The 25,971-nt window shown below is 42.4% G+C and overlaps 4 protein-coding genes across 8 annotated transcripts; 3 read left to right on the plus strand and 1 right to left on the minus strand.

The window, feature by feature from the left end:
- The first annotated feature begins 53 nt into the window (after positions 1 to 53).
- prmt7 (protein arginine methyltransferase 7) lies at positions 54 to 5,050 on the plus strand. Of its 2 annotated transcripts, none has more exons than XM_020480591.2 (17): positions 54 to 321; positions 566 to 602; positions 800 to 949; positions 1,114 to 1,222; positions 1,540 to 1,652; positions 1,731 to 1,960; positions 2,066 to 2,246; positions 2,324 to 2,451; positions 2,594 to 2,732; positions 2,851 to 2,934; positions 3,046 to 3,093; positions 3,190 to 3,276; positions 3,442 to 3,603; positions 3,687 to 3,761; positions 3,928 to 4,085; positions 4,227 to 4,323; positions 4,440 to 5,050. In XM_020480591.2, exons 1-17 carry the CDS (start codon positions 227 to 229, stop codon positions 4,596 to 4,598), a joined length of 2,052 nt encoding a protein of 683 aa, XP_020336180.1. In that variant the 5' UTR covers positions 54 to 226; the 3' UTR covers positions 4,599 to 5,050. The 2 variants fall into 2 exon arrangements, with proteins under 2 accessions (XP_020336180.1, XP_020336179.1); XM_020480590.2 differs by having other exon boundaries at positions 55 to 321; positions 3,925 to 4,085.
- ciapin1 (cytokine induced apoptosis inhibitor 1) lies at positions 4,816 to 21,245 on the minus strand. Of its 4 annotated transcripts, none has more exons than XM_031822688.1 (9): positions 21,151 to 21,245; positions 9,781 to 9,943; positions 7,104 to 7,247; positions 6,932 to 7,011; positions 6,677 to 6,845; positions 6,516 to 6,589; positions 6,307 to 6,428; positions 5,397 to 5,478; positions 4,816 to 5,303 (listed from the first exon to the last, which is right to left on the minus strand). In XM_031822688.1, exons 2-9 carry the CDS (start codon positions 9,935 to 9,937, stop codon positions 5,193 to 5,195), a joined length of 939 nt encoding a protein of 312 aa, XP_031678548.1. In that variant the 5' UTR covers positions 9,938 to 9,943; positions 21,151 to 21,245; the 3' UTR covers positions 4,816 to 5,192. The 4 variants fall into 4 exon arrangements, with proteins under 4 accessions (XP_031678548.1, XP_020336183.1, XP_020336184.1 ...); XM_020480594.2 differs by having other exon boundaries at positions 6,516 to 6,592; XM_020480595.2 differs by lacking the exon at positions 21,151 to 21,245 and adding an exon at positions 11,161 to 11,446.
- coq9 (coenzyme Q9 homolog (S. cerevisiae)) lies at positions 11,230 to 25,502 on the plus strand. The gene is made up of 16 exons (XM_020480592.2): positions 11,230 to 11,342; positions 12,977 to 13,211; positions 17,278 to 17,413; positions 17,524 to 17,666; positions 17,811 to 17,895; positions 18,335 to 18,439; positions 18,765 to 18,920; positions 19,597 to 19,650; positions 19,918 to 21,011; positions 23,881 to 23,949; positions 24,055 to 24,107; positions 24,222 to 24,350; positions 24,448 to 24,499; positions 24,634 to 24,802; positions 24,898 to 24,972; positions 25,217 to 25,502. The coding sequence occupies exons 1-9, from the start codon at positions 11,285 to 11,287 to the stop codon at positions 19,951 to 19,953; spliced, it is 1,008 nt and encodes a 335-aa protein (XP_020336181.1). The 5' UTR covers positions 11,230 to 11,284; the 3' UTR covers positions 19,954 to 21,011; positions 23,881 to 23,949; positions 24,055 to 24,107; positions 24,222 to 24,350; positions 24,448 to 24,499; positions 24,634 to 24,802; positions 24,898 to 24,972; positions 25,217 to 25,502.
- Positions 20,437 to 25,653, plus strand: polr2c (RNA polymerase II subunit C). Its single transcript, XM_020480596.2, has 9 exons — positions 20,437 to 20,608; positions 20,962 to 21,011; positions 23,881 to 23,949; positions 24,055 to 24,107; positions 24,222 to 24,350; positions 24,448 to 24,499; positions 24,634 to 24,802; positions 24,898 to 24,972; positions 25,217 to 25,653. Exons 1-9 carry the CDS (start codon positions 20,523 to 20,525, stop codon positions 25,359 to 25,361), a joined length of 828 nt encoding a protein of 275 aa, XP_020336185.1. The 5' UTR covers positions 20,437 to 20,522; the 3' UTR covers positions 25,362 to 25,653.
- Positions 25,654 to 25,971: the final 318 nt, after the last annotated feature.

A 25,971-nucleotide genomic window follows, 5' to 3' on the forward strand; every position in this document is an offset into this window, starting at 1 on the left:
TTTCCGCCCATTTTGTCCCGTTTGAGAAACGTTTTCCAACAGAATTCACGGAATGAATACACCCCAATTCACATTCTGGGGGAGAAAAAACATGTCTGCCCCCGTTAAAGCAATGCTGCCATAATCCAATTTGGTAGGGATTAGTGTAAAAACGGTATTATTCTGGAATACAATATATTATATTGCATCAAGACCGCGGCATCGGAAACGATATATAGCTACCGTAATGAAGACTTTCTGCGGACGTGCCAACCCGGCCACAGGCGCGTTGGATTGGGTCGAGGAGAGTGAGGAGTATGACTACCATCAAGAGATTGCCAGGTAGTTAACGTTATGCTAGCAAGCCAACCACTTATATTCCATTAAAAGATTCCGCCAATGCAACATTTCGTTTGTATATAATTTAATATTAATTTATTGCACTGGCTATACAAAGCACTATTTTCTGTCTTTTTGTCAAATCACTTTTTAACCATGAGGTGAGCTCGATTTAGCGTCCGGGGCGTTTAGGCAGTGTTCCCACGTCCGTATCTGATCAAATAATGATCACCGGTTTGTTTCTCAGGTCCTGCTATGCTGATATGCTGCACGATCACGATAGGGTGAGTGTGTGTCCATGCTTCCTTTGACAGGAAATAACACTTAACAACATATAGTTTGTACTTTCCCTGTATGTTTCTGTGGTTCTCTGCCCGGGGGGTACCCCTGAAGTACCCCTCATGTGCATTTTACCAGTAGGCCTAGTACCCCTGGTTGGGAACCACTGATGTATCTTAACCTCTGTCTGTCTGCCCTCCAGAATGAGAAATACTACCAGGGCATCAGGGCTGCTGTGAGCAGAGTGAAGGCACGGGGTGAGAAAGTCATTGTTCTGGACATTGGCACTGGAACAGGACTGCTGTCCATGATGGCTGTCACAGCTGGGGCTGACTACTGCTACGCTGTAGAGGTGAGCATGAGTTTGCTGAAACCCACACACCATTGGCAAATCAATCAAATAGCGTTTAGAATTCACCATCAATGACAGGATAATGGAATATAGGAAAAGGTGTTCAATGGAAGAATTGGTTTTGAAACACCATTGAATTGTGATTGGTTTGTCTCATCCAATAGGTTTTCAAGCCCATGGCAGATGCTGCTTTCCGAATAGTGAAGAAAAATGGCTTCTCAGACAAGATCAAGATCATCAATAAACACTCTACAGAAGTGACAGTTGGCCTAGGTAAGTCACACGTATCACACACACAGTCAAGTGATGTACAGTTGTGCTGATTCAAAAATGTCTTTTCAAATGGCCTGTGCTGCAGCATCAGTAACTCCTGTGTGTGACTAACTCCAAGTTTGACGGAAAGTGCAAAGTTTGTTTTTGAATCACCTTAACAATAACCCATGTAATGAACTGTGACCTGAAATATATCTGAAATATGCCTCATACAGTGCAGTTACATCCACTTTGGAGCACTTTTCTTTAACTGTGCAGGGAAACTTTATAACCTCAACTGTATTATCATAAGTCTGCTACATGTGTTTCCACTCCAGATGGAGACATGCAGACTCGAGCCAACGTCCTCGTCACAGAGCTGTTTGACACTGAACTAATTGGAGAGGGAGCCTTACCCAGCTATGAACACGCTCATCTCAACTTGGTCCAGGTAGGTGTGTCTGTGTGCATTTGTGTGTGTTGTGAGAAATAGTCCGACGTGTGAAGCAGATGTGTATTTCTCCTGTAGGCGGGCTGTGAGGCTGTGCCCCACCGTGCCACAGTGTATGCCCAGCTAGTGGAGTCAGAGCAGTTGTGGAGTTGGGCACAGTTACAACCCATGGAGGTGGATGGTCACAAACTGCTGCCTCCTCCCGCTGTAAGCCACTGTGCTGGAGCCCACTCAGTCTGTGACATCCAGCTCAGTCAGGTGCCCCCTCACCGCTTCACACCACTAGGGCCTCTCTGCACCATGTTCAGGTGAGATGCACATTGTTGAACAAACATGTATAATACATATATTCCCAATGAATCTTCTCCATTCAGTGGTAATTTATGCTTTTCTCTCTCTCCTCTCCCTCTCAGTGTGGACTTCAGTAAGCCAGTGAGCAGTGCCCCTCAGTCCCACTCCTCCAGCTTCCCAGCTCAGTCCAGTGGCCGGGCTCAAGTGGTCCTCTCCTGGTGGGACATAGACATGGACCCCAGCGGCTCCATCGTGTGTTCCATGGCTCCCAGCTGGACCTACCCAGACCCTCAGTCCGCTCCTGTAAGTGCAGTGGGTATGTCATGGATGTACATGTGTGATACAGTTTGAGGAAGTAATGTTTGTGTCTGTCTTTTTAGTGGCGGGATCACTGGATGCAGAGTGTCTACTTCCTTCCTGTGGAGAGGAGGGTGGCAGAGGGAGAGGAACTTAGCCTTACTGTTTCCCATGATGACTACAGCCTGTGGTACAGCCTACAGCCAGACAGGTAACTAACTCCTATACACACACACTAGACTACTTCGATGTACAAAACTGTCTGTAGTGACCTAATGTTGCACAAACAAAGAAGGGTGAGTAAAGGTTGTTTCATCAGAGCTGTGTGTGATTTGTTTATTATGTGTCCTCAGTCAACAGGGCATGTTGAGTGAGGCACCACCTTGCCGGCCATGTTGTGTCTGTCAGGCTCACCTGGTGTGGACACGCACACGCTTCGGGGAGCTCAATGACCGCCAGCGCACACAGAGCTACGTCAGAGCTCTACGCAGTGTGAGTGATGAGGTTTGAGGGTCAGGCATAGAGCAGGGTGTGTGCGGCTTTGCCATAATGGATATGGTGTAGCTACTATTCGATACAAATAATGAATATGGGTGTTTGTCAATTTTAGGTTATAAAACCAGACAGCGTGTGCGTAGGGGTCAGTGATGGGAGTCTGTTACCCATCTTCGCTCACATGCTTGGAGCTAAGAAGGTATTACTATTTTGACTTTGTCATGCTCGTACTTGTATATGTATACTCACCTATTTGGTATTTGAAATGATTCCAACAAAGCCACACTAAGGTTTGTCTGTATCCATCCAGGTGTTCAGTTTGGAAAACTCTGGAATGTTGAAGCAGGTCATTGAACAAGTGAGAGTCCCCATAACAAAAGCTGTTACTTCGTTCAAATCTATTAGTGAAAGTCAATGAACACAGGGTTGCTAAAACATGTATATATCTCTGTAGGTGCTGAATGCCAACTCCATGAGAGGAGTTCAGATTCTGGGGATTCGTCCTGACCAGCTGTCCAGTACTGACCTGGCGGGGGAACAGGTATTAACAGTAACACTGTTTGGGGGTGATCTGTATATGATATACAGTATTACAATCCCCTGAACAGTGTCTGTACAAAAACTATTTTACACTTGTAAAAGTTGTTACTCTTTTCTACTGCTTTTATTTGATGAATGTATTTATATTATTTCATGTGTCCCCTAGATATCAGTGTTGATAGGTGAGCCCTACTTCAGCACCAGTCTTCTGCCCTGGCACTCCCTGTACTTCTGGTACTGTCGTACTGCCCTGGTCCGTCTGCTGACACCCAATGCCACCATCTTGCCTTGCTCTGCCACTCTGTGCATGGTCGCTGTGGAGTTTCAGGTAAGAGATATTGGCATCTGTAGTAAAATGAAAAGTAAACTTTTGAACTTGTGTGCCTCTCTCATTCACTCAACCTCTGTCAGGATCTGTGGAGGATAAGAGCTCCTTGTGGTACATGTGAAGGCTTTGATGTTGGACCTATGGATGAGATGGTTCAGGTTAGAATCCACCTCTTTCAATATGAACTTAAACTACCTTTTAAGTGAATGGACAATTTAATTTGGAGAAAAATACACTTATCAATGTGATCAAAGATAGCAATGGGCACTGCTCTAGTCATTAGCTCTCACTCACAGCACCCTTGTAACGCTCCTCGCGCAGCAGTCTCTGGATTTCCGTGAGTCCCATGAGGCCGAGCCACAGCCCCTATGGGAGTACCCGTGTCGGGCCCTGACCCAGCCCAGAGCTGTCATGACCTTTGACTTCCTACAGTGTGTTCCTGAACAGCCAATCAGATGTCAGGGATCACTACCATTTACGAGGTATGGACTCTTATTTTGGTCAGAATTTTATCTCATACCGGTAAATAAATTGTCATTATCTCCTAGCCAGAGCACATTCTCAAATATCCTCTGATAACTGCATTCCAAATGGTCCCCAACACCATTTGTGTTTCTGTACAGGAGGGGACGTTGCCATGGTGTGGCCCTGTGGATGGAGTACCAACTGAATGATGACATCAAAGTTAGCATGGGCCTGACGAGACCAGTCAGTGAAGAGGTACTAACATCACTCATTCAATACTAATGCATTGCAATTTGTATTTCTGTAATTCAGTATGAATCCCTGATGAAGGTTAAAAAATTGTAAATTAACCCCTCTTTATTCCCCTGTAGGGTGCCTGTGAATGGAGTCTCCATCGGAAACAAGGCGTGTACTTCTTCAGGTCCCCATGGGAGAGCTCAGGGGATGGAAGGGCCTCAGTGTCTTATAGTTTCACCTTTGAACCCAGCATCGGGGATATCAAAATGGACTTTACAGTTGCCTCACAATGATCTGTAGTGGTACACATGAAATTGGACATCTCTGGGTTGGCTTCTATAAAGAGGACAGACATTGCAAATATAGCCCCAAATTACTCTAGTAAAACCAAATACTGATGGATGGTGTTTGTTTTATACTGTATTCTTGTGCTTTTAAGTGTGAAAGTGAATATATAAACAGGCCATGATTGAAAAATAACTTGTGAAAGATTGTCATTGAGTCTGTAAATGACTTAGTCTATTTTCAGGATTTCCCATTTAATAAGACATATTTTTGTAGAAAACAATACAGATAGTAATATACACACGGTTAATTGAACTGACATTTATTATGGACACCTGTATGTTAATATGGTGAGTGCCCTGTGAAATCTTCATTGTATGTCCAGGAACAGTTTTTACATGGTCAAATAAGCCTGTAACCTGGATTGTTTCGCTACTCCAAATACATTTACTTCAAACTACCTGCTTTTTGCTCTTCTACTTGAGATGGTCAGAATGGCTCTTCTACGTGAGAACCTGGCATTGGTCATTGACTCCAGGGGGTGGGAGGTTAGAATGATGTAAGGAATGTGATATTCCAGAAAGTATATATTGTGGTTGTTCCTAGGCATCATTTAGCCCTGTGTTGGCTAGTACAATCTTCTCCCCAGGTTTGAAGGCAGGCATCCCAATGTACGGACAGCTGGCACATCGGAAGGCATCGCCCAGGTAACACTGAAATTCAGGTCAACAATTACAAACTGGCTTCACAAAGATGCTGGTGTTGACAGCCATGGTGGTGGCATATGGGCAAAGAGTGACACTCACACTTCCACAGGCGGACTTGGGCTGGCTGATTGTCTTGGCACCCTTGCTCTCCTGTTCCAACTCCTCAGCAAGACCACATGAGCTACATAGGAGTAATGACAAACAAGGCAACAGTAAGCATGCCGTCCCCCACAAATGATGCAGCGACCCCCTTGGACTAAGTGTAATTTTGTAAATGCCAGATCTCTAGGGCAAGAAGCATCATTCCCCCAAGTTGTTAAAATCAGGCCAGTTGTTGGATAATGCATAGGTTTGCTAGACTCATATTTCAGCACTGAGTTAAACATGTTCATTGCTTGTTATAGTGTCACCGTGTGGTTGATATAAGTCCTCGCATATGTTGATACTTGAGTGTTTGCAACATATGCACCAAAATTGTGTTACAATATGAATATCATTGACCGATTTATATACATATACACCCATGTTAATTGGTCAATAGTGGCCAGGTACTATTCCGGAAAATATTACATTGAGAGACCTTTGTCCATAGATGAGATATATATATATATATACACACACACACACACACACACCACTCATTTGGTGCCAACAGAGTAGTGTTTTTTTTTTATACAAAATTTAAAATGGAAAATCTGACCTTATGGGTCCCTGAGGCAAATGTGTTCCTTGTGGGGAGAGGGCCCTATGTACCCTACCCTACCTTTCAAAGTTCACATTTTCAATCTGGAGACAAATCCACAGTCACCTCCCCAATTTCATTGTGGGGGACATTTACAAGAGAATAGTTATGATACAAGGCAACCATGTGTGATTATCTCCATATTTGCACTAGAGATATTCAATAATCAGTTGAACTTTATCACTTGTGATGATGCCAACTAACTTGTTGGTGTATGGGTGAGCCCTCTTTTCTGGAACCAAAGAAAGAGTGAGGGGTGTTTCTTACCAGTTCTTGCAAGCCTTCTTTTTCTTGGTGGTTCCATCACCACAGGAGGGCGCTTTGAGGGAGGATGCGTCTGGCTTCTTAAAGTCATCTGCATCCAACAGCGCATCTGAATCTACCAGGTCCTGAGAAGACAAGACAAGGGAGTGGCATATTGAGAATCACCATCAGAGAAATATAAAAACTAAAAAATACACAAATCAATCACTCACCACATCATCATCATCCATGTCATTGGCTGACAGGGTCCACGCCCTGGCAGCATTGGGGTCAAGTACAGGTTTGTCTACTGAAACAAAATCAATTACATTTTCAAAGGAGACCAGGAGGAATAGTATGAAATGTTAACAGAAGGAAGGAGAACTCCACATACCTGGTTTTGAGGTCTTTTTCCCAAAGGAAAGCTTCAGCTGGCTTGAAGAGCCCACTTCAAAGTTGGGTTTAGAAGCAGACATGCGCACCCTGGATAGTGTGTTACCCTGGAAGCCTGTGTATGTCTTCAGGGCAGACACAGCCTCTGGGGTCAGGGGTTCTTTACTGACCTGTCAATGTTGGTAAAGAAAAAGTGTGTAAAGTACACAGTGCCTGGAGGAGTGAATCTATGACATTCCAGTGCTGGTTTACTCACCTCAGTCACTGACACCAGGCCAGACAACTTCAAGGCTGATATAAGCTTCTCAGCAGTCCTCACTTTTTGGTCATCAGTTCCTAAGGACGGGTGTCAAGAATCTGAGTCCTTTACTATGTGTCCTCAATCATGACCAGGACACTCAAACACTTTGCGCTCTCCACCTTCTTACCTGTAACAGGTTCTTCAAGCACTAGTTTTCCGCCAGGTTTGATCACTCTGGCCATCTCTGCTAGTGTCTCTGAGGTGTGGACAGAAAAGCTGTCAGAGAGTACACTTGCGAGGACCCAGTCGTAGCTTGATGCTGCATGTGAAGCTGAGGAAAGGAGAGAAAAGAGCATGTAGTTAATACAATTGTACAATCCGATGCCCTTATAACAACTGTATATATAGCTAGACATATCAGACATGGGTTGTTCACACCCATGACACCCACCAGCTCAGATTTAAAAATAAAAAAAATCCTGTAGTTAAAAGCAGATAAGATTTGCATTCCTCCAACTTTATTCTGTTTATATACCAAACTGTTCTTGCTAGTAGTTAATTTCTGACAAATAAAGTTTGATTTATAGTGACACTCATTCACCTGAGGATGTGTTACAACACTTAGCCTATGCTTGTTCTTAAACCAATGCATTGACATGTGGGTCGTTCCACCTCAAAAAGCCCCCCTCAATGTTAAAGGGAAAAATACATATTGGTTTCCTAAGCAGTTTATGGACAAGTTATGACAGCAACCCATGCTTTGGTTTTGTTTACTTTGCCAAACTCTAACTCCAAACAGTCAACGTTAGCTATAATATCATTTTTGCTATTGAGTTAGTTATAAAATGTATTGTAAGATACTTTAGGATGATTTGGACATGAAGCATGAAACTGCTAATATTAAGTACCATTAACCACGTTTCCATCCACAGTTTTTATGCGATTAAAGACATACCGTATTTTTTTTTAATCATGGAAGCTGTGATGGAAACAGGACGTTTAGGTTTTTAAATGTCAACAGAATTTGTTCATTTGACCTGGTGGGATCTTTTTGTGTCAGTTAAATTAATTATACGAGAATGGCGGTGGAAACGCTTTTATGCGCAAATATTTATATAATAACCATCATATTGAAGTAAACTTGGATTTAGGAGATGATATGTTGTGTGGTCCTCCCACTACAATTCAGGAAACCATGCAGTTTATTAGGCTACAGATGAAATAGATGATGAACTTCACGATGGTGAAAGTACATGGTGATCTTGAAGCTCCTTTCAAATAAATATTGATAATATTCTGGTGACATGATGATTGATGCTTGACTGCCATTTGACAAATTAATAATCTCATCATGTAGAATACCCTACAGTAGGTTATCTGCAAACTGATGCCTAGAGCGCACGACCAGAGTAGTAGACCAAGACCAGAGTAGTAGACACATTTACTATTTAACACAACAGTTTGTGATAAAACTAATCGGTAGAGTTTTGGAAACATGTTGAACTTTTGATTTTTATTCAGGTTGTCACACACAGATTTTTATCCACAACAAGTCCATTTGTGGATACACCACTGCTGGGAGAATACGCATATTTTCTTTATGCAGATTCTAAAATATTTGCATGGAAATCTGTCGCTAAATTGGTTGGAAACCTAGCTACTAACTTGCATTGGATTTGTGCCACAAATGCTAAAAAGGTAGAAAGCATGGATTGCTGTCATAACAAAACAAAAAATACAGAAAAGCACCATCTAGTGGTCAGAACTTGGTAATATCAGGATGTAGGATGGGACATAAACCTAACAACAGGGAGGGAAAACATCACCAAATTCACTGGGAATACATTACATAACATGAAAAAACAATACTCAGAGCTGCAGCTCCATACTACTTGTTAGACATAGAGAACTGATACTGTATACTGGTTGTTGGGGTGGGAGTGGGGTGTATTGTCATGGGATGTCCGTGGGTGGCTTTTGACCATTTCTTTGTAATCCTCGTCTTACTCATTGATAAATTTTTTTGGGGGGTGGGGGGTCCAAATCAGATGTTACTTAATATATTTATTGAACATCACAGGAATCCTATAATTAAAAAAATTGCAATTTGGGTGCAATCAACTAGCTTTATTATTTCAACAAAATAATGTTGCAGGAAAGCTCATATTATCTGTTTAACTACAGAAACAATTTTGTAACAATCTGAGATGGTGGGTGTCAAAATCCTCTGTCCTGTACTTTTTGAGGTGGAACGACCCACATGTCAATGCATTGGTTTAAGAACAAGCATAGGCTAAGTGTTGTAACAGATCCTCAGGTGAATGAGTGTCACTATAAATCAAACTTTATTTGTCACATGTGCCGAATACAACATGTGTAGACCTTACCGAGAAATGCTTACTTACAAGCAGTTCAAGAAGAGTTAAGAAAATATTTACCAAATAAACTAAATAAAAAAATTCTAAAAAGTAACACAATAAAACAACATTAACGAGGCTATATACAGGGGGTAACGAGTCAATGTGCGGAGGTACAGGTTAGTCAAGGTAATCTGTACATGTAGGTAGAGGTGAAGTGTACATGTAGGTAGGGGTGGAGTTATGGGCTCCTGAGTGACTCAGAGGTCTAAGGCACTGCATCTCAGTGCTAGAGGCGTCACTACAGACACGCTGGTTCGAATCCAGACTTTATCACAACCGGCCGTGATTGAGAGTCCCATAGGTCGGAGCACAATTGGTCAAACATCATCCGGGTTTGGCCGGTGTAGGCTGTCATTGTAAATAATACATTTGTTCTAAACTGACTTGCCTAGTTAAATAAAAATAAACAAATTACAGATGAATACGCATAGATAATAAACTTACACATCATAAGTCTTTCCATATTCTCCAGGGACACACGGCCATCGGTGCCAACCATGGCCCCTAGACACTCTGCCAGCTCCTTCAGGGTTGTTGGGGACGAAGGCTGGCTCCACACCAAAAGCACCTTATCTCCTGCTTTCACACCAAGGTCTGCCATGTCCTCCTGCAAAGCAGCAATCAATTAACTCAATGTAATTTAAAATCGACTAAAGAAACCACCACAGGACAGCTTCTCCTATCAGAATTGACCATCTGAGTGGGTTGACATCCTGCTGATAACACAGCAGGGAGACAGGAGTTTTACTAGACCAGGGGAAGACAAGAAGCAATAGGGTTTACTCATTACAAAATCTGTCCTTGTACACTGTTCCCAGAGCGCCGAAGACGTGGATGTCGATTTAAGGCAGCTCCCCGAACCTTTCCGATTCAGACGGGTTGGGTTAAATGCGGAAGACACATTTCAGTTCAACGCATTCAGTTGTACAGCTGACTAGGTTCCCCCTTTCCCTTTAGTATTTTTTTTTATGCAGGTCAATTAAAAAGTGTATTGCTAATTTGCTACTTGGGGCTTATTTGATCGAAAATATGCTTCGTAATGGCTAGGTTGTTACGAATGCAGTGATATAAGTTGACGCAGGTGGCATTTCGGCAACTTATATTGGACTTATATACTTATACTTATATTATGTTGTGCACCTGTTATTCACACGCGTATCTGCCCTATCACTGATCTCGCCTGCCTTCCATCTTTGAGGACATGCATTTCCATTGTTAGAGCGGTCACTCGACTATCTTGTCAATATAATAGATCATCTTTGACTAAAGCACCCTGAGAGCAGCAGTCACATGACCTGAATGATTGCGAAACATAAATAATACACATTGCTTTACTGATTTATGTTAGGATTTCACATTTTCAGGACTAGTTACAGCCAGCACCTTGCATCAGTTACACATACATCAGGATTAATGTTAGTATCTCTGTAGTTCAGGGCTAGAATCCAACCTCATAATAAACACACATGAAATGTGTAATCTTCTAGAACCGACTAGAAACCAAAAACGTTTCTAGCAAACGACGCTACTACCAGGCAAACAGACACCATCAAGCATATTTCACCAACTTGTGTTCTATAAATTATATTGGTCTTATCGCCTCGTTAAATTGTCTTTGTGACAACCAGCCAGCTAGTAACGGCGTGACATAGAAGTTCATTAACGCTAGCTAGTATAAGCTAAAAAGTTCCAATCAAAATGTATGTTTTGGCTATGCAAACTCAACAAAACGTGTAGTAATTCCGCTTTCACTTTGAGAATTCTGAACATTAAATAGGGCAAAGGGGTTTCGGTCAAAGATAGATCACCTGCTTGCTAACTTACCTCTCCGGTCAAAACAATTGCCTCGTTCAAAACAACTGGGAAATATTCGACTTGCGTACTGCTTAAAGAGAGTCGCGTAAAAATGACGCGTCTGATATCTTCAAAAAACAGTTCGTAGCTAGATATGGCGGCGCTGCTACAAGGACTTCGAGTTGGAAGAGCCCTTCGATGTCTTGGCAGCGGTGAGCCAAGACTTGCTAGTTGGTCTTAGTCTAGACATTAGCTCAGGAACTTGTTTTTGGTAATCGTGTAGACTGATTTAGGTCTAAATCGCAAGAGAGCTTGCTAACTAGCTAGCCAACCAATGGGAACACACTTATCGGAGAAGGTGATAATGAAGGACAGAATTAGATTACATAATGTTGGCTAACTACTCATTGCAAGCTACATCTCAGCGCAAGAAAACATTTAACTTAGTTATCACAACTGCAAGTAGTAAGCTCTTTATTGCAATACACGTAACGTTAATATGCAATAATTGACCCCTTAAATTGTGAGAGGGTGGCGAGTATTTGTATTTTCACAAACTACCTAGCTACATAGGGACTCCCCCACCCATTATTTGGCAACTATACTGAACAAAAATATAAAGTGTTGGTCCCACGTTTCATGAGCTGAAATAACATATCCCAGATATTTTTATTTCGCACAAAAAGCTTTTCTCTAAAATGTTGTGCATGGATTTGTTTACGTCGCTGTTATTGAGCCTTTCTCCACTGCTTCTCAGTGCTAGAGGCGTCACTACAGACCCTGGTTCGATTCCTGGCTGTATCACAACCGGCCGTGATTGGGAGTTCCATAGGGTGGCGCACATTTGGCCCAGCGTTGTTAGGGTTTGGCCCAGGGTAGGCCATCATTGTAAATAAGAAGCTAATCAGGTGCATTTTGTGCTGGGGACAAAAGGCCACTAATGCAGTTTTGTCACAACACAATGCTACAGATGTCTAGAATTGAGGGAGGTTGCAATTGGCATGCTTGACAGCAGGAATGTCCACCAGAGCTGTTGACAGAATTAAATATGATTTTCTCTACAATGAGGCTCCTCCAACATTGTTTTAGAGAATTTGGCAGTACGTTCAGACCACATGTATGGTGGTGTGTAGGCGAGCGGTTTGCTGATGTCAACGTTGTGAACAGAGTGCCTGATGATGGCAGTGGGGTTATGGTATGGGCAGGCATAAGTTACAGACAACGAACACAATTGTATTTTATCGATGGCAATTTGAACGATACAGTGACGAGATCATGAGGCCCAATGTCGTGACGTTCATCTGCCGCTTTCAGCATGATAATGCACAGCCCCATGTCACAAGGATCTGTACACAATTCCTGGAAGCTGAAAATGTCCCAGTTCTTCCACGGCCTGCATACGCACCAGACATGTCACCCATTGAGCATGTTTGGGATGCTCTGGATTGACGTGTACAACAGCGTGTTCCCAACAATATCCAGCAACTTTGCACAGCCATTGAAAAGGAGTGGGACAACATTCCACAGGCCACAATCAACAGCCTGATCAACTCTATGCGAAGGAGATGTCGCGCTTCTAGAGGGAAATGGTGGTCACACCAGATACTGACTGGTTTTCTGATCCATCCCCCTACCTTTTTTTGAAGGTATCTGTATTCCCAGTCATGTGAAATCCATAGATTAGGGCCTAATTTATTTATTTAAATTGACTTACATGAACTAACTCAGTAATGACATTTATATTTTTGTTCAGTATAAGTTAAGCTAATACATGTGCTCAGGACACAGGATGCAAAGTTTCAGTATGAACATAATTACAGCATCTTTCTCTGATTATTTATTCTAGTGGTGGTTCCAAAAACATCCAGTCCCCAGTGTAATGGCCTAAGACGAGGCTTGCACTGTGCTGCACTTCGGCTTCAGGAGGACAAGGATAAGTCCATTCCAGTCCCTCCATCCTCCACCGCATCCCCGACTACAACTTTCCACGAACATTATCAAGCTCACCCATCTGAACATGACACAGCCACACCAGCGCAGGAAGCTGCTGCTGCTGAGGAGGCTCCCCAGCCCAACATCAGGTTAGGATGATACTGCAAACTCACACTTACACACTGTACCAATGCATAACATTACCATACCACATTGTGACATTGCTGCTGATCTTGGACACCCAGAACTAACATCTTTAGTGTGTCAGATGCTCGAATAAATTCTGGGGGGAGTACATTTTCTAACATGTCTAACGAGATTAGCGAAATCTCCACCCGTCTAAACCGTAACTCTCAGCCAGTCTATTGGCCACACCTGAAAAATCGTGAGTACCAGAACAAAGTTCCAATTGACAGATTGCATCTGTCTGTGAGAGATTACATTGCAACTGGAACAACATTGTCATTTTGTTCTTAAGTTACTCCTGACGTGTGTATGCCAACCCTCTACGCTGTGTTCTCTGTTTTTTTTTGCGTTATTTGTAACTTATTTTGTACATACAGTGCCTTGCGAAAGTATTCGGGCCCCCTTGAACTTTGCGACCTTTTGCCACATTTCAGGCTTCAAACATAAAGATATAAAACTGTATTTTTTTGAAGAATCAACAACAAGTGGGACACAATCATGAAGTGGAACGACATTTATTGGATATTTCAAACTTTTTTAACAAATCAAAAACTGAAAAATTGGGCGTGCAAAATTATTCAGCCCCCTTAAGTTAGTACTTTGTAGTGCCACTTTTTGCTGCGATTACAGCTGTAAGTCGCTTGGGGTATGTCTCTATCAGATTTGCACATCGAGAGACTGACATTTTTTCCCATTCCTCCTTGCAAAACAGCTTGAGCTCAGTGAGGTTGGATGGAGAGCATTTGTGAACAGCAGTTTTCAGTTCTTTCCATAGATTCTCGATTGGATTCAGGTCTGGACTTTGACTTGGCCATTCTAACACCTGGATATGTTTATTTTTGAACCATTCCATTGTAGATTTTGCTTTATGTTTTGGATCATTGTCTTGTTGGAAGACAAATCTCCATCCCAGTCTCAGGTCTTTTGCAGACTCCATCAGGTTTTCTTCCAGAATGGTCCTGTATTTGGCTCCATCCATCTTCCCATAAATTTTAACCATCTTCCCTGTCCCTGCTGAAGAAAAGCAGGCCCAAACCATGATGCTGCCACCACCATGTTTGACAGTGGGGATGGTGTGTTCAGGGTGATGAGCTGTGTTGCTTTTACGCCAAACATAATGTTTTGCATTGTTGCCAAAAAAAAAGTTCCATTTTGGTTTCATCTGACCAGAGCACCTTCTTCCACATGTTTGGTGTGTCTCCCAGGTGGCTTGTGGCAAACTTTAAACAACACTTTATATGGATATCTTTAAGAAATGGCTTTCTTCTTGCCACTCTTCCATAAAGGCCAGATTTGTGCAATATACGACTGATTGTTGTCCTATGGACAGAGTCTCTCACCTCAGCTGTAGATCTCTGCAGTTCATCCAGAGTGATCATGGGCCTCTTGGCTGCATCTCTGATCAGTCTTCTCCTTGTATGAGCTGAAAGTTTAGAGGGACGGCCAGGTCTTGGTAGATTTGCAGTGGTCTGATACTCCTTCCATTTCAATATTATCGCTTGCACAGTGCTCCTTGGGATGTTTAAAGCTTGGGAAATCTTTTTGTATCCAAATCCGTCTTTAAACTTCTTCACAACAGGATCTGGGACCTGCCTGGTGTGTTCCTTGTTCTTCATGATGCTCTCTGCGCTTTTAACGGACCTCTGAGACTAAAGGTCGCAACGTTCAAAGGGGCCGAATACTTTCGCAAGGCACTGTAATGTTTCTGCAACCGTATCTTACTGCAAAAAAGAGCTTCTGGATATCAGGACAGCGATCACTCACCTCGGATTAGACTAAGATTTTTTTCTTCAACAAGCAGGAAGCACAGGACATTCCCCAAACACCAGAACAGGGCCAATATCCCCGTTAGTTGCAAGAGGAGGAGACGCAGGTATAGAGGACGCAGAGCGGGATGCCTTGTGAGGACCCGCAGGAGGCGAGTGGGAAAGCTGCCGTTACCGTCAATATTACTCGCCAACATACAATCATTGGACAATAAATTAGACTAGGTACGATCACGAATATCCTACCAACGGGACATCAAAAACTGTGATATCCTATGTTTCACGGAATCGTGGCTGAATGACGACATGGATATTCAGCTAGCGGGATATACGCTGCACCGGCAAGATAGAACAGCACACTCCAGTAAGGGGGGGTCTGTGCATATTTGTAAACAACAGCTGGTGCATGAAATTTAAGGAAGTTTAGATTTTGCTCGCCTGAAGTAGAGTATATTGTGATAAATTGCAGGCCACACTACTTGCCTAGAGAGTTTTCAGCTATACTTTTCGTGGCTGTTTATTTACCACCACAGACAGATGCTGGCACTAAGACCACACTCAGTCAGCTGTATATGGAAATAAGCAAACAGGAAACCACTCACACAGAGGTGGCGCTCCTAGTGGCCGGAGACTTTAATGCAGGGAAACTTAAATCTGTTCTACAAAATTTCTATCAACATGTTAAATGTGCAACCAGAGGAAAAAAAAAATCTAGACCACCTGTACTCCACACACAGAGACGCATACAAAGCTCCAGACGGATTACCAGGACATGTGCTGACCAACTGGCAGGTGTCTTCATTGACATTTTCAACATGTCCCTGATTGAGTCTGTAATACCACCATAGTCCCTGTGCCCAAGAACACAAAGGCAACCTGCCTAAATGACTACAGACCTGTAGCACTCACGTCCGTAGACATGAAGTGCTTTGTAAGGCTGATAACTCACATCAACACCATTATCCAAGAAACCCTAGACCCACTCCAATTTGCATACCGCCCAAATAGATCCACAGATGATGCAATCTCTATTGCACTCCACACTGCCCTTTCCCACCTGGTCAAAAGGAACACCTATATGAGAATGCTATTCATTGACTACAGCTCAATGTTCAACACCATAGTGCCCTCAAAGCTCATCATTAAGCTAAGGATCCTGGGACTAAACACCTCCATCTGCAACTGGATCCTGGACTTCCTGACGGGCCGCCCTCAGGTGGTGAGGGTAGGTAGCAACACATCTGCCACGCTGATCCTCAACACTGGAGCCCCCCAGGGATGCGTGTTCAGTCCCCTCCTGTACTCCCTGTTCACCCACGACTGCATGGCCAGGCATTACTCCAACACCATCATAAAGTTTGCTGATGACACGACAACAACAACAACGTCACCGACAACGACGAGACAGCCTATAGGGAGGAGGTCAGAGACCTGGCCGGGTGGTGCCAGAATAACAACCTATCCCTCAACGTAACCAAGAATAAGGAGATTATTGTGGACTACAGGAAAAGGAGGACCGAGCACATTTCCATTCTCATTGACGGGGCTGTAATGGAGCAGGTTGAGAGCTTCAAGTTCCTTGGCGTCCACATCACCAACAAACTAGGTTGGTCCAAACACACCAAGACGATTGTGAAGAGGGCACGAGAAAAAGCCTATTCCCCCTCAGGAAACTAAAAAGATTTGGCATGGGTCCTGAGATCCTCAAAAGGTTCTACAGCTGCAACATCGAGAGCATCCTGACTGATTGCATCACTGCCTGGTACAGCAATTGCCCGGCCTCCGACCGCAAGGCACTACAGAGGGTAGTCCGGCTACCCGGACTATTTACATTGTGTCCCTTTTACGCTGCTGCTACTCTCTGTTTATCATACATGCATAGTCACTTTAACTATACATTCATGTACATACTACCATCAATTGGCCCGACCAACCAGTGCTCCCGCACATTGGCTAACCGGGATATTTGCCTTGTGTCCCACCACCCACCAACCCCTCTTTTACGCTACTGCTACTCTGTCCATCATATATGCATTGTCACTTTAACCATATCTACATGTACATACTACCTCAATCAGCCTGAGTATATAGCCTCGCCACTTATTTTTCACTGTCTTTTTAATGTTTTTATTTCTTTACTTACCTATTGTTCACATACCTTTTTTTGCACTATTGGTTAGAGCCTGTAAGTAAGCATTTCACTAACTTCTACACCTGTTGTATTCGGCGCTCGTGACAAATAAACTTTGATTTGATGGTGCAGTTATGTAGACCAGAGTGGAGAACAAGGAGAAGACTATGAAACAGAGGAGCAGCTGCAAGTGCGCATCCTTAATGCTGCGCTGGACTTTGTCCCACTACATGGTTGGACTGTTGAAGCCATTTCAGCAGGAGCTGAGGTTAGTGAGTTTAGGGATGTTGGATTCACTGTAGTTGTGTGGATGGAGAGTGTAAGGTAATGTGACTAAATATAATTGTTGCTTTCCTATCACTGTTTTCCTCTGAGCAGACCCTGGGTCTCTCAGCAGCCTCCAGTGGAATGTTCCAGAATGGGGCAGGGGACCTGGTCCTGCACTTCATAGCTCAGTCCAATACCCAGCTAACAGAGCAACTGGCAGAGCATCACAATCAGGTCCAACTTGGTCAGGCAGAGTAAGTTCCCGCACTCTAAAATTAGCAGGTGGAAGAATGATATTGCAGGTAGGATTCAAACATGTATGTGATTTGTTATTGGTATGTATGTGATTTGTTATTGGTATGTATGTGAGCATGTGTTAACTGCAGATTTTCTTTCAGACCAAAGAAAACTGCTGACTTTCTTAGGGATGCAGTGGAAACCAGATTGAGGATGTTGACCCCATACATAAATAATTGGCCACAGGTATCTTGCACACAACACAGTATAACAATTGGGCCCTATGTGCCCTAGACCTTGACAACTGACGGTTAATCCCCTCACCTTGAACCAGTTCAAGCTACTCCTTGATATAAGGTAGCCTAATCCTGTAACGTCTTTGACACACTAATAGAGGCAAGCATTTATTACACCTGTACACCACAGGAGGTTGGTGGCACCTTAATTGGGGAGAACTGGCTTGTGGTAATGGTTGGAGCGGAATAGTTGGAGTGGTATCAAACAAATGGTTTCCATGTGTTTGATGCCATTCCGATTTCTCAGTTCCAGCCATTTGCCATACAGCTTACTTAGAAATGTATCACTGCCATCCACATTCTTAGTCTCTCCCAATTATTATTTTTTATTACACTCTAACAAATATAATTTTTTCCCTGCTGATTAAAGTACATCTTCCTTTTTCCAGGCTTTGAGTATTCTGTTTCTGCCACACAACATACCAAACAGTCTGAAGCACCTCTCCACCCTGGTGGATGATATCTGGTACTATGCTGGAGACCGCTCCACAGATGTGAGTCGATCCCCTCCGCCTAAATACCCCTCTTCCCATGTCTTCCTCACCCCTTTTCATCATCACCTCATACTATCTGGCCTGCCTCTGCAAAGGTTACTACTCACCACCTCTCCCTCTCACTTTTAGCACAGTTTACTCCTTTAATCCATCTCCTATGCGCTATAATATCCCTATTTTACATGTGTGCTACTGACATTTGTCTAATCCAAATATTTATATTTCCATCATGACGAAGGTTTTAGGATAGTCTGTCAACAACCACTATGCTGTGTCTGTTTATCAAAATCCTATTTTTTCAGTTTTCCCTCTGTTCTCATCTCAGTTGAACTGGTATACAAAACGAGCTGCACTGACCGGGATCTATAACACCACAGAGCTGGTGATGGTACAGGACTCCTCAGAAGACTTCCAGGACACCTGGAACTTCCTTGACAACCGCATCCAGGATATTGCCAACATGGCCGATGCCACCAAACGGGTACCATTTCCTCAGTCTGTGTATAGTCTGTTAATATACACTACCGTTCAAAAGTTTGGGGTCACTTATAAATGTTCTTGTTTTTGAATGAAAAGCTCATTTTTTTGTCCATTAAATTGATCAGAAATACAGTGTAGACATTTGTTGTAAAATGACTATTGAATCTGGAAACGGGCAACAACAACAAAAAATCCAATGGCACGTTGTGTTAGCTAATCCAAGTTATTTTAAAAGGTTAAATGATCATTAAAGCCTTTTTGCAAAAATATTTTCTAATGATCAATTAGCCTTTTAAAATGATAAACTTGGATTAGCTAACAACGTGCCATTGGAACACAGAAGTGATGGTTGCTGATAACGGGCCTCTGTACGCCTATGTAGATATTCCATTAAAAAGAAATATACCGTTTCCAGCTACAATAGTCATTTACAACATTAACAATGTCTGCACTGCATTTCTGATCAATTGTATGTTATTTTAAATGGGCAGAAAGTGTTTCTTTCAAAAACAATCATTTCTAAGTGACCCCAAACTTTTGAACAGTAGTGTAGGTAAATGGTCACCAGTAATGAAATGTAAAATGTATAAATCGTTAGAAAGACCTTACTAGTATACAACCTATATTAAGGGAACTCAATACGTGTAATTGACATCTTTTGCTATTGTGTCCTGTAGGTGACATCCACAGGAGAAGCAGTGGTGCAGGGGCTTATGGGAGCTGCTGTTACGGTGAGGATGCTAGAGAGAATATGCATGTTTGAGATGCACAGAATAAAGGATTATAATAACACATTGACAGCTTAAACGCTTCTCTAGACATTGAAGATATGTTGTATCTGTGTCTTGAACACGCACAGCCTCATTGCTTGTAACCTTAGGTGGCTTTTTCCCCCAAAATTCTGCATTGTTTAAATGATAATACCAGGCACTGCATTTGTTTAGTTCCAATTGTATTTTGTGTGTTTAGTAGTGACTGGAGATTTCTCTATTTTTCAGCTGAAAAATCTAACCGGAATTAACCAGAGACGGTGAAACAAGATGGCTATTTCTGTTCCACCATCCCCTCTAATCTCGCCAGTCAGGAGTTTGTTTCAATTGGTTTTCCCTCATACCCACTCCTATCCCTTTTGTATAAAGGACACAAAAATGTGATTGTATTTGAAACATTTTTGTTCGGCTCCATTGAGAGTTCCTAAATAAATTACAGATTAATTACAACAGAACAATTTTCTATTTGTTTTTCACCCAAATTGATTTAGGATGAGGACAAAGCATAATCGGAAAGTGTCAACTAAGAAACAAATCTATATTAGATATATCCTGTGTGTATTAACACCTATCTCTAGGAGTTCCTACAATGCGTTAACACTGCATGGATTTTATCTTGGTGCGATTTTTTTTAAATTTAGAACATATTTTAGGACGTCACGGGGTGTGACCCGGATGTTAAAAAAAGAACCCGCCCATCACGACTGACCAATCAGACTATTGATTTATTTCGACCAATAAGCGGTAAGCAATTTGAGGCCTTCCCGGTGGCGTTGTTTAGACCGACAAGACGTGTAAACTTTAATGTAAATTGCTTTTCTTATACGTTAACCATGCCGTATGCTAACCAGCCAATAGTGAAGATCACAGAACTGACGGATGAGAATGTTAAATTTGTCATTGAGAACACCGACCTGTCGTGAGTAACCATTCAACAGATTATCAAAAAGTTGTTAGCGAGCTTGCGATAGGGTAGCCAATGTTAGCGCGCCTGCGATAAACTTGATAATCACAGCTGTAAATGTTTTGATCGTTGTACGTGAATAAATAAGTTGCAATGGAAACAGATGTGTGACTAACTAGCTAACGTTAGTTGGCTTGCAAGGGTGGCGCACCGGGGCTTAAAACCATTGTCTCTCCTGACTCTTATCTGGGGTCGTGGTGCTCGACGACATGGAGGGTTTGCTGCTAAATCATATTCTTATTACAGGAGACTGCTACTGTCTAAAGTTTCACATTCATTCTTTCACGTGTGTTATCTTATTTATACAGGGTTGCGAATTCCATCCGACGTGTCTTTATGTCAGAGGTTGCAACAATAGGTAAGAGTGATTTAAATCAGGCTGTACACAATTAATTGGTACTAGTGTATATACAGCCTGAAACGAATAGCTGCTAAATCGTGTAAATAAATTGTCCTTACAAGACAGAATATTTATATCAAATTACATTTAAACTTACTCTATGGGTTGTATGTGAGATGTGTCCTTCAGCTGCTCGAAATGTGCAATATGGTGTAATTACAAACCGCAATTCGAGGCGTTTCTTGATGTGGGCGTTCCTTTATCAGGTACGCCAATTTGTGCCTGCCATTGGTCAATTCCGGTGTTATGATACTGGTTTCTCGACACAGATGATTTGTTTACATAGGTTAGGATAAGTACCGTGGCAGATTTGAAAAATAAATATCTTATGTTTCACTATTTCTCAATAACAGCTGGTGTGTGAAATTAAATATTAAGGAAGTCTCAAGGTTTTGCTCACCTGAGGTAGAGTATCATGATAAGCTGCAGATCACACTATTTACCAAGAGTTTTCTATTTTTTCGTAGCTGACTATTTACCAACACAGATGCTGGCACTAAGACCACAGTCAATGAGCTGTATAAAGCCATAAGCATACAAGAAAATGCTCATCCAGAGGCGGCATTCCTAGTGGCCAGGGGCTTTAATGCAGGAAAACAAATCTGTTTGACCTAATTTCGACCAGCATGTTACATGTGCAACCAGAGGGGGGAAAAAAACTCTAGACCACCTTTACTCCACACACAGAGACATGTACAAAGCTCGCTCTCCCCTTCCATTTGGTGAATCTGACTATTATTCTATCCTCCTGATTCCTGCAAACAAGCAAAAACAAAAGCAGGAAGTACCAGTGACTCACTCAATACGGAAGTGGCCAGATGACGCAGATGCTCAGCTACAGGACTGTTTTGCTAGCACAGACTGGAATATGTTCCGGGACTCATCCGATTGCATTGAGGAGTATACCACATCAGACACCGGCTTCATCAAAGCACATCAATGACATTGTTGACCGTACGTACATACCCCAACCAGAAGCCATTAATTACAGGCAACATCTGAACTAATGGCTAGAACTGCCACTTTCAAGGAGCGGGACTCTAACCTAGACACTTATAAGAAGTCCCGCTATGCCCTCAGACAAACCATCAAACGGGCCAAGCGTAAATACAGGACTAAGATTGAATCCTACTACACAGGCTCCGATGCTCGTCGGCTGTGGCAGGGCTTGCAAACTATTACGGACTACAAAGGGAAGCCCAGCCGCACAGTGACACAAGCCTACCAGAAGAGCTAACTTACTATGTGCGCTTCGAAGCAAGCAACACTGAAGCATGCGTGAGAGCACCAGCTGTTCCGGATGACTGTGTGATCACGCTCGCCAGATCAACATTCACAAGGCCAGGCGGATTACCAGGACATGTACTGTGAGCATGTGGCACCAAGACAACAACCTCTCTCAACGTGATCAAGACAAAGGAGATGATTGTGAACTACAGGAAAACGATCATCATGGTCCAAACACACTAAGACATTTGTGAAGAGAGCGCAACAACGCCTATTTCCCCCTCAGGACACTGAACAGATTTGGCATGGGTCCTCAGATCCTCAAAGTTTTACAGTTGTATGGTTGCATGACCGCCTGGTATGGCAACTGCTCGGCGATGAAATAACACATGGCATTCTCTCAACTGGCTTCATTAGGTAATCACCTGAAATGCATTTCAATTAACAGATGTTAAATTCATTTGTGGAATTTCTTTCCTTAATGCGTTTTGAGCCAATCAGTTGTGTTGTGACAAGGTAGGGGGGGTATACAGAAGATAGTCCTATTTGGTACAAGACCAAGTCCATATTATATCAAGAACCGTTTAAGACATGAAGGTCAGTCATTACGGAACCTTGCAAGAACTTTGAAAGTTTCTTCAAGTGCAGTCGCAAAAACCATCAAGCGCTATGATGAAACTGGCAATGTAGAAAATAGTTTAAATAAAAACCCTCGAGTGAGTAGGTGTTCTAAAACTTTTGACCGGTATTGTACATATGACCTCAACTAACCTGTACCCCTACACATTGACTCGGTACCAGTACCCCCTGTATATAGCCTCATTGTTATTTTATTGTTGATCTTTTTATTTTATTTAGTCAATATTTTTCTTAACTGCATTGTTGGTTAAGGGCTTGACAGTAAGCATTTCACGGTAAGGTCTACTACACCTGTTGTATTCGGCGCATGTGATAAATACAATTTGAATTGAGATTAAGATCATTAACGTGGCTGGTTAGGATCATTACTGGCATGGCAGGTTTAGGAGAATGAGGTTAGGAAAAGGGTTTGGGGTTAGGCTCAGCTACATTGCTACAGTCAACAACTGATGTCCCTGAAGCGAAAGAAATGTCCACAGACCAATGGCGAGCATCAATGGGTGTAACTTCATATCAGAAATGCCCCTAATTGCAGTCTGCAATTACTCTTCTCAAAAATCGAGACAAAGTACCCACCTGAAAATATTGTTTACTCTACTTTTTATAGAGGCATATTACCGTCTCTCTAAAAAGTTGGGTAAACAATACTTTCCTGTGGATATTTTCTCAAATTACGGGAAGCTGAAAGACTAACAGCACAGACAGAGTAAGTTTTTAAATGTAATTTTTTTCATCATTCTGGCTTGTAAGGAAGATTTTAGATGATTTTGCAGGCATTTGTGTCAGGCTGTGTATATACCAATTGTGTATTACAGCCTGATTTAATCAGACTAGGTCAAATACAGCATCACCCATGGTTGTTATAATCTCATGAACATGTAGACATTTGTTAGTCATGTCCTCCCCAGTCCCCACAATGATTAATATTTTTGGAAGTGTTCACGTCCTTGTTTAATTTCAGCTATTGATTGGATTCAAATTGATGCAAATTCTTCTGTGATCCACGACGAGTTTATTGCTCACAGAGTGGGTATGTAGTTAATGTATTATAAGATTCTATGTTTTTTTTCTCCCTTTCTCCTTTTATACCAATATTGTACTGATCACTAACTCAGTCTATGGTCACATATTTCAGGTCTTATTCCCCTTACCAGTGATGATGTTGTGGACAAGATGCAGTACTCCAGAGTAAGCATTTGGACACCTGATGAAGACCAGACAATGGCTGAAAGTTATGTTGCCAGCCATGCTCACTTGAAGATAAAACCACTAAGTCTTTTCACCTATTCCCGTCTACCGCAGGACTGTACATGTGACGATTTCTGCCCAGAATGCTCTGTTGAACTGACACTGGACGTTCGCTGCACAGAGGACCAGACTCGCCATGTGACCTCACGAGACCTGCTGTCCAACCACCCTCGAGTTATTCCTGTGAGTGCGCTTCCATTCAACAGTAATTCACATACAGATTTTCCTCCCCTTATTATTTTGTTCAGGAGCGAGTTGACTTATCTTATTTGATCTTTAGGTGACCTCCAAGAGTCGAGACAATGATCCCAATGACTATGTTGAACAGGATGGTAGGCTGCTCTTTCCAATGGTTTTCTATTCAAGTATTTTATTATAAATATTTGGTCTCTTACATTCATTGCCGCTCTCGCATTATCATTCTACCCTCTTCCTCATCTTGTCTCTGCCTCCTTCCTCTCGTCAGACATTTTGCTGGTGAAGCTTAGGAAGGGTCAGGAGCTGCGTCTCAGAGCTTATGCCAAAAAGGGTTTTGGCAAGGAGCATGCCAAGTGGAACCCTACAGCAGGGGTGTCCTTTGAGTATGACCCAGACAATGCACTGAGGCACACTGTTTATCCACGGCCAGAGGAATGGTGGGTTACATTTCAATGTTCTTAATGGAGACCCATGACCGTATTCTGTGAGGGGGAGAGTTACTGTGAATTGACCCAGAGTTTTTCGGTCTCAGGCCAAAGAGTGAATACTCAGAGATTGAGGAGGATGAGGTGCAAGCACCCTTTGACCCCAATGGAAAACCTGAGAGGTGAGTATCAGTTAATTGGAGTCTAAATGGTTCTTTACCAGTCAGTACCAATGTATTGAATTACATGTCAGTTATTGAGCATTTGTGTCCTTCAGTGTCAACTGTCACATTCCAATGATGACTGTGTGATACAGGTTTTGATGGTGTTAAAGCAGTATGTGATGACAAAAGATGGTGAATAATGATCAGTAGGAAAGATGGTAGAGATGTCACTGTTAATTTGTGTTGTGGCACAAACTTGCAGGTTCTATTACAACGTGGAGACATGTGGCTCACTGCGACCGGAGACTATCGTCATGTCTGCTCTGGCAGTGCTGAAAAAGAAACTGAGTGATTTACAGACTCAGCTGAGCCACGAAATCCAGAGTGATGTCCTCACGATCAACTGAGTCCTGCAGTTTTAGCCAGTTCTACACTGCTCAAAGAGATCAGAAGCAGACCCAGTTCCAAATGATGGATTTATTTGATGGTAGCAAATTTGTGATATTGGCAGGAGAAATGTTGATCCAACCATATCAGCTCACCTACTGATATCGTCTGTTTCTACATCATCCACCATATTGTTTTGTCTACATCTCCGCTTTGTAGAAGTTGTTTGTAGGATTATTATTTTTTAAATTGTATTTTGTGTAATGAACCTTTTTTTTCTTTTTTTTTCAATAAACCCCCATTTTCATCCAGCTTGAAAGTGATTGCCTTTTAATCTAAATAAGGTGGTGAATTAGTGCATAGGTGAGCAGTCATTGTGACTTGGGTATATGTAGCCTACTAATGTAGGCTACAAGGTGTCACATCAATATTTGAAGAGAAACCTACAGAATCGCAATGGTGTCTTGCGATCATTACTTGATATTCAGACAGTATCCAACTCATGCATCTCTGGCCTGTTTTGGATGAATAAGTGATCAGATTTCATTATTGTAGTTACCACTAAGGAAAGGAAATTGGGTTGATTTTGTTAGCTTTAATTAGCATTACAGGGTCCCAGCTTTTCAGTAC

The sequence above is a fragment of the Oncorhynchus kisutch genome, linkage group LG4 (genome assembly GCF_002021735.2).
Source record: "Oncorhynchus kisutch isolate 150728-3 linkage group LG4, Okis_V2, whole genome shotgun sequence".
Classification (NCBI taxonomy): Eukaryota; Metazoa; Chordata; class Actinopteri; order Salmoniformes; family Salmonidae; genus Oncorhynchus; species Oncorhynchus kisutch.

Bases quoted from the DNA above. Each gene is read 5' to 3' on its own strand.
- prmt7 (XM_020480590.2), top strand. From the start codon at position 227: ATGAAGACTTTCTGCGGACGTGCCAACCCGGCCACAGGCGCGTTGGAT. The intron at 603-799 runs GTGAGTGTGTGT...TCTGCCCTCCAG, and splicing joins TGCTGCACGATCACGATAGG to AATGAGAAATACTACCAGGG. The intron at 3,094-3,189 runs GTGAGAGTCCCC...ATATCTCTGTAG, and splicing joins TGAAGCAGGTCATTGAACAA to GTGCTGAATGCCAACTCCAT.
- ciapin1 (XM_020480594.2), bottom strand. From the start codon at position 9,937: ATGGCAGACCTTGGTGTGAAAGCAGGAGATAAGGTGCTTTTGGTGTGG. The intron at 7,248-9,780 runs GTAAGTTTATTA...TCCTTTCCTCAG, and splicing joins TATGGAAAGACTTATGATGT to CTTCACATGCAGCATCAAGC. The intron at 5,304-5,396 runs GTGAGTGTCACT...CCTGAATTTCAG, and splicing joins CCAAGTCCGCCTGTGGAAGT to TGTTACCTGGGCGATGCCTT.
- coq9 (XM_020480592.2), top strand. From the start codon at position 11,285: ATGGCGGCGCTGCTACAAGGACTTCGAGTTGGAAGAGCCCTTCGATGT. The intron at 18,440-18,764 runs GTGAGTCGATCC...TTCTCATCTCAG, and splicing joins CTGGAGACCGCTCCACAGAT to TTGAACTGGTATACAAAACG. The intron at 18,921-19,596 runs GTACCATTTCCT...TGTGTCCTGTAG, and splicing joins TGGCCGATGCCACCAAACGG to GTGACATCCACAGGAGAAGC.
- polr2c (XM_020480596.2), top strand. From the start codon at position 20,523: ATGCCGTATGCTAACCAGCCAATAGTGAAGATCACAGAACTGACGGAT. The intron at 24,500-24,633 runs GTAGGCTGCTCT...TCCTCTCGTCAG, and splicing joins TGACTATGTTGAACAGGATG to ACATTTTGCTGGTGAAGCTT. The intron at 24,973-25,216 runs GTGAGTATCAGT...ACAAACTTGCAG, and splicing joins CCCAATGGAAAACCTGAGAG to GTTCTATTACAACGTGGAGA.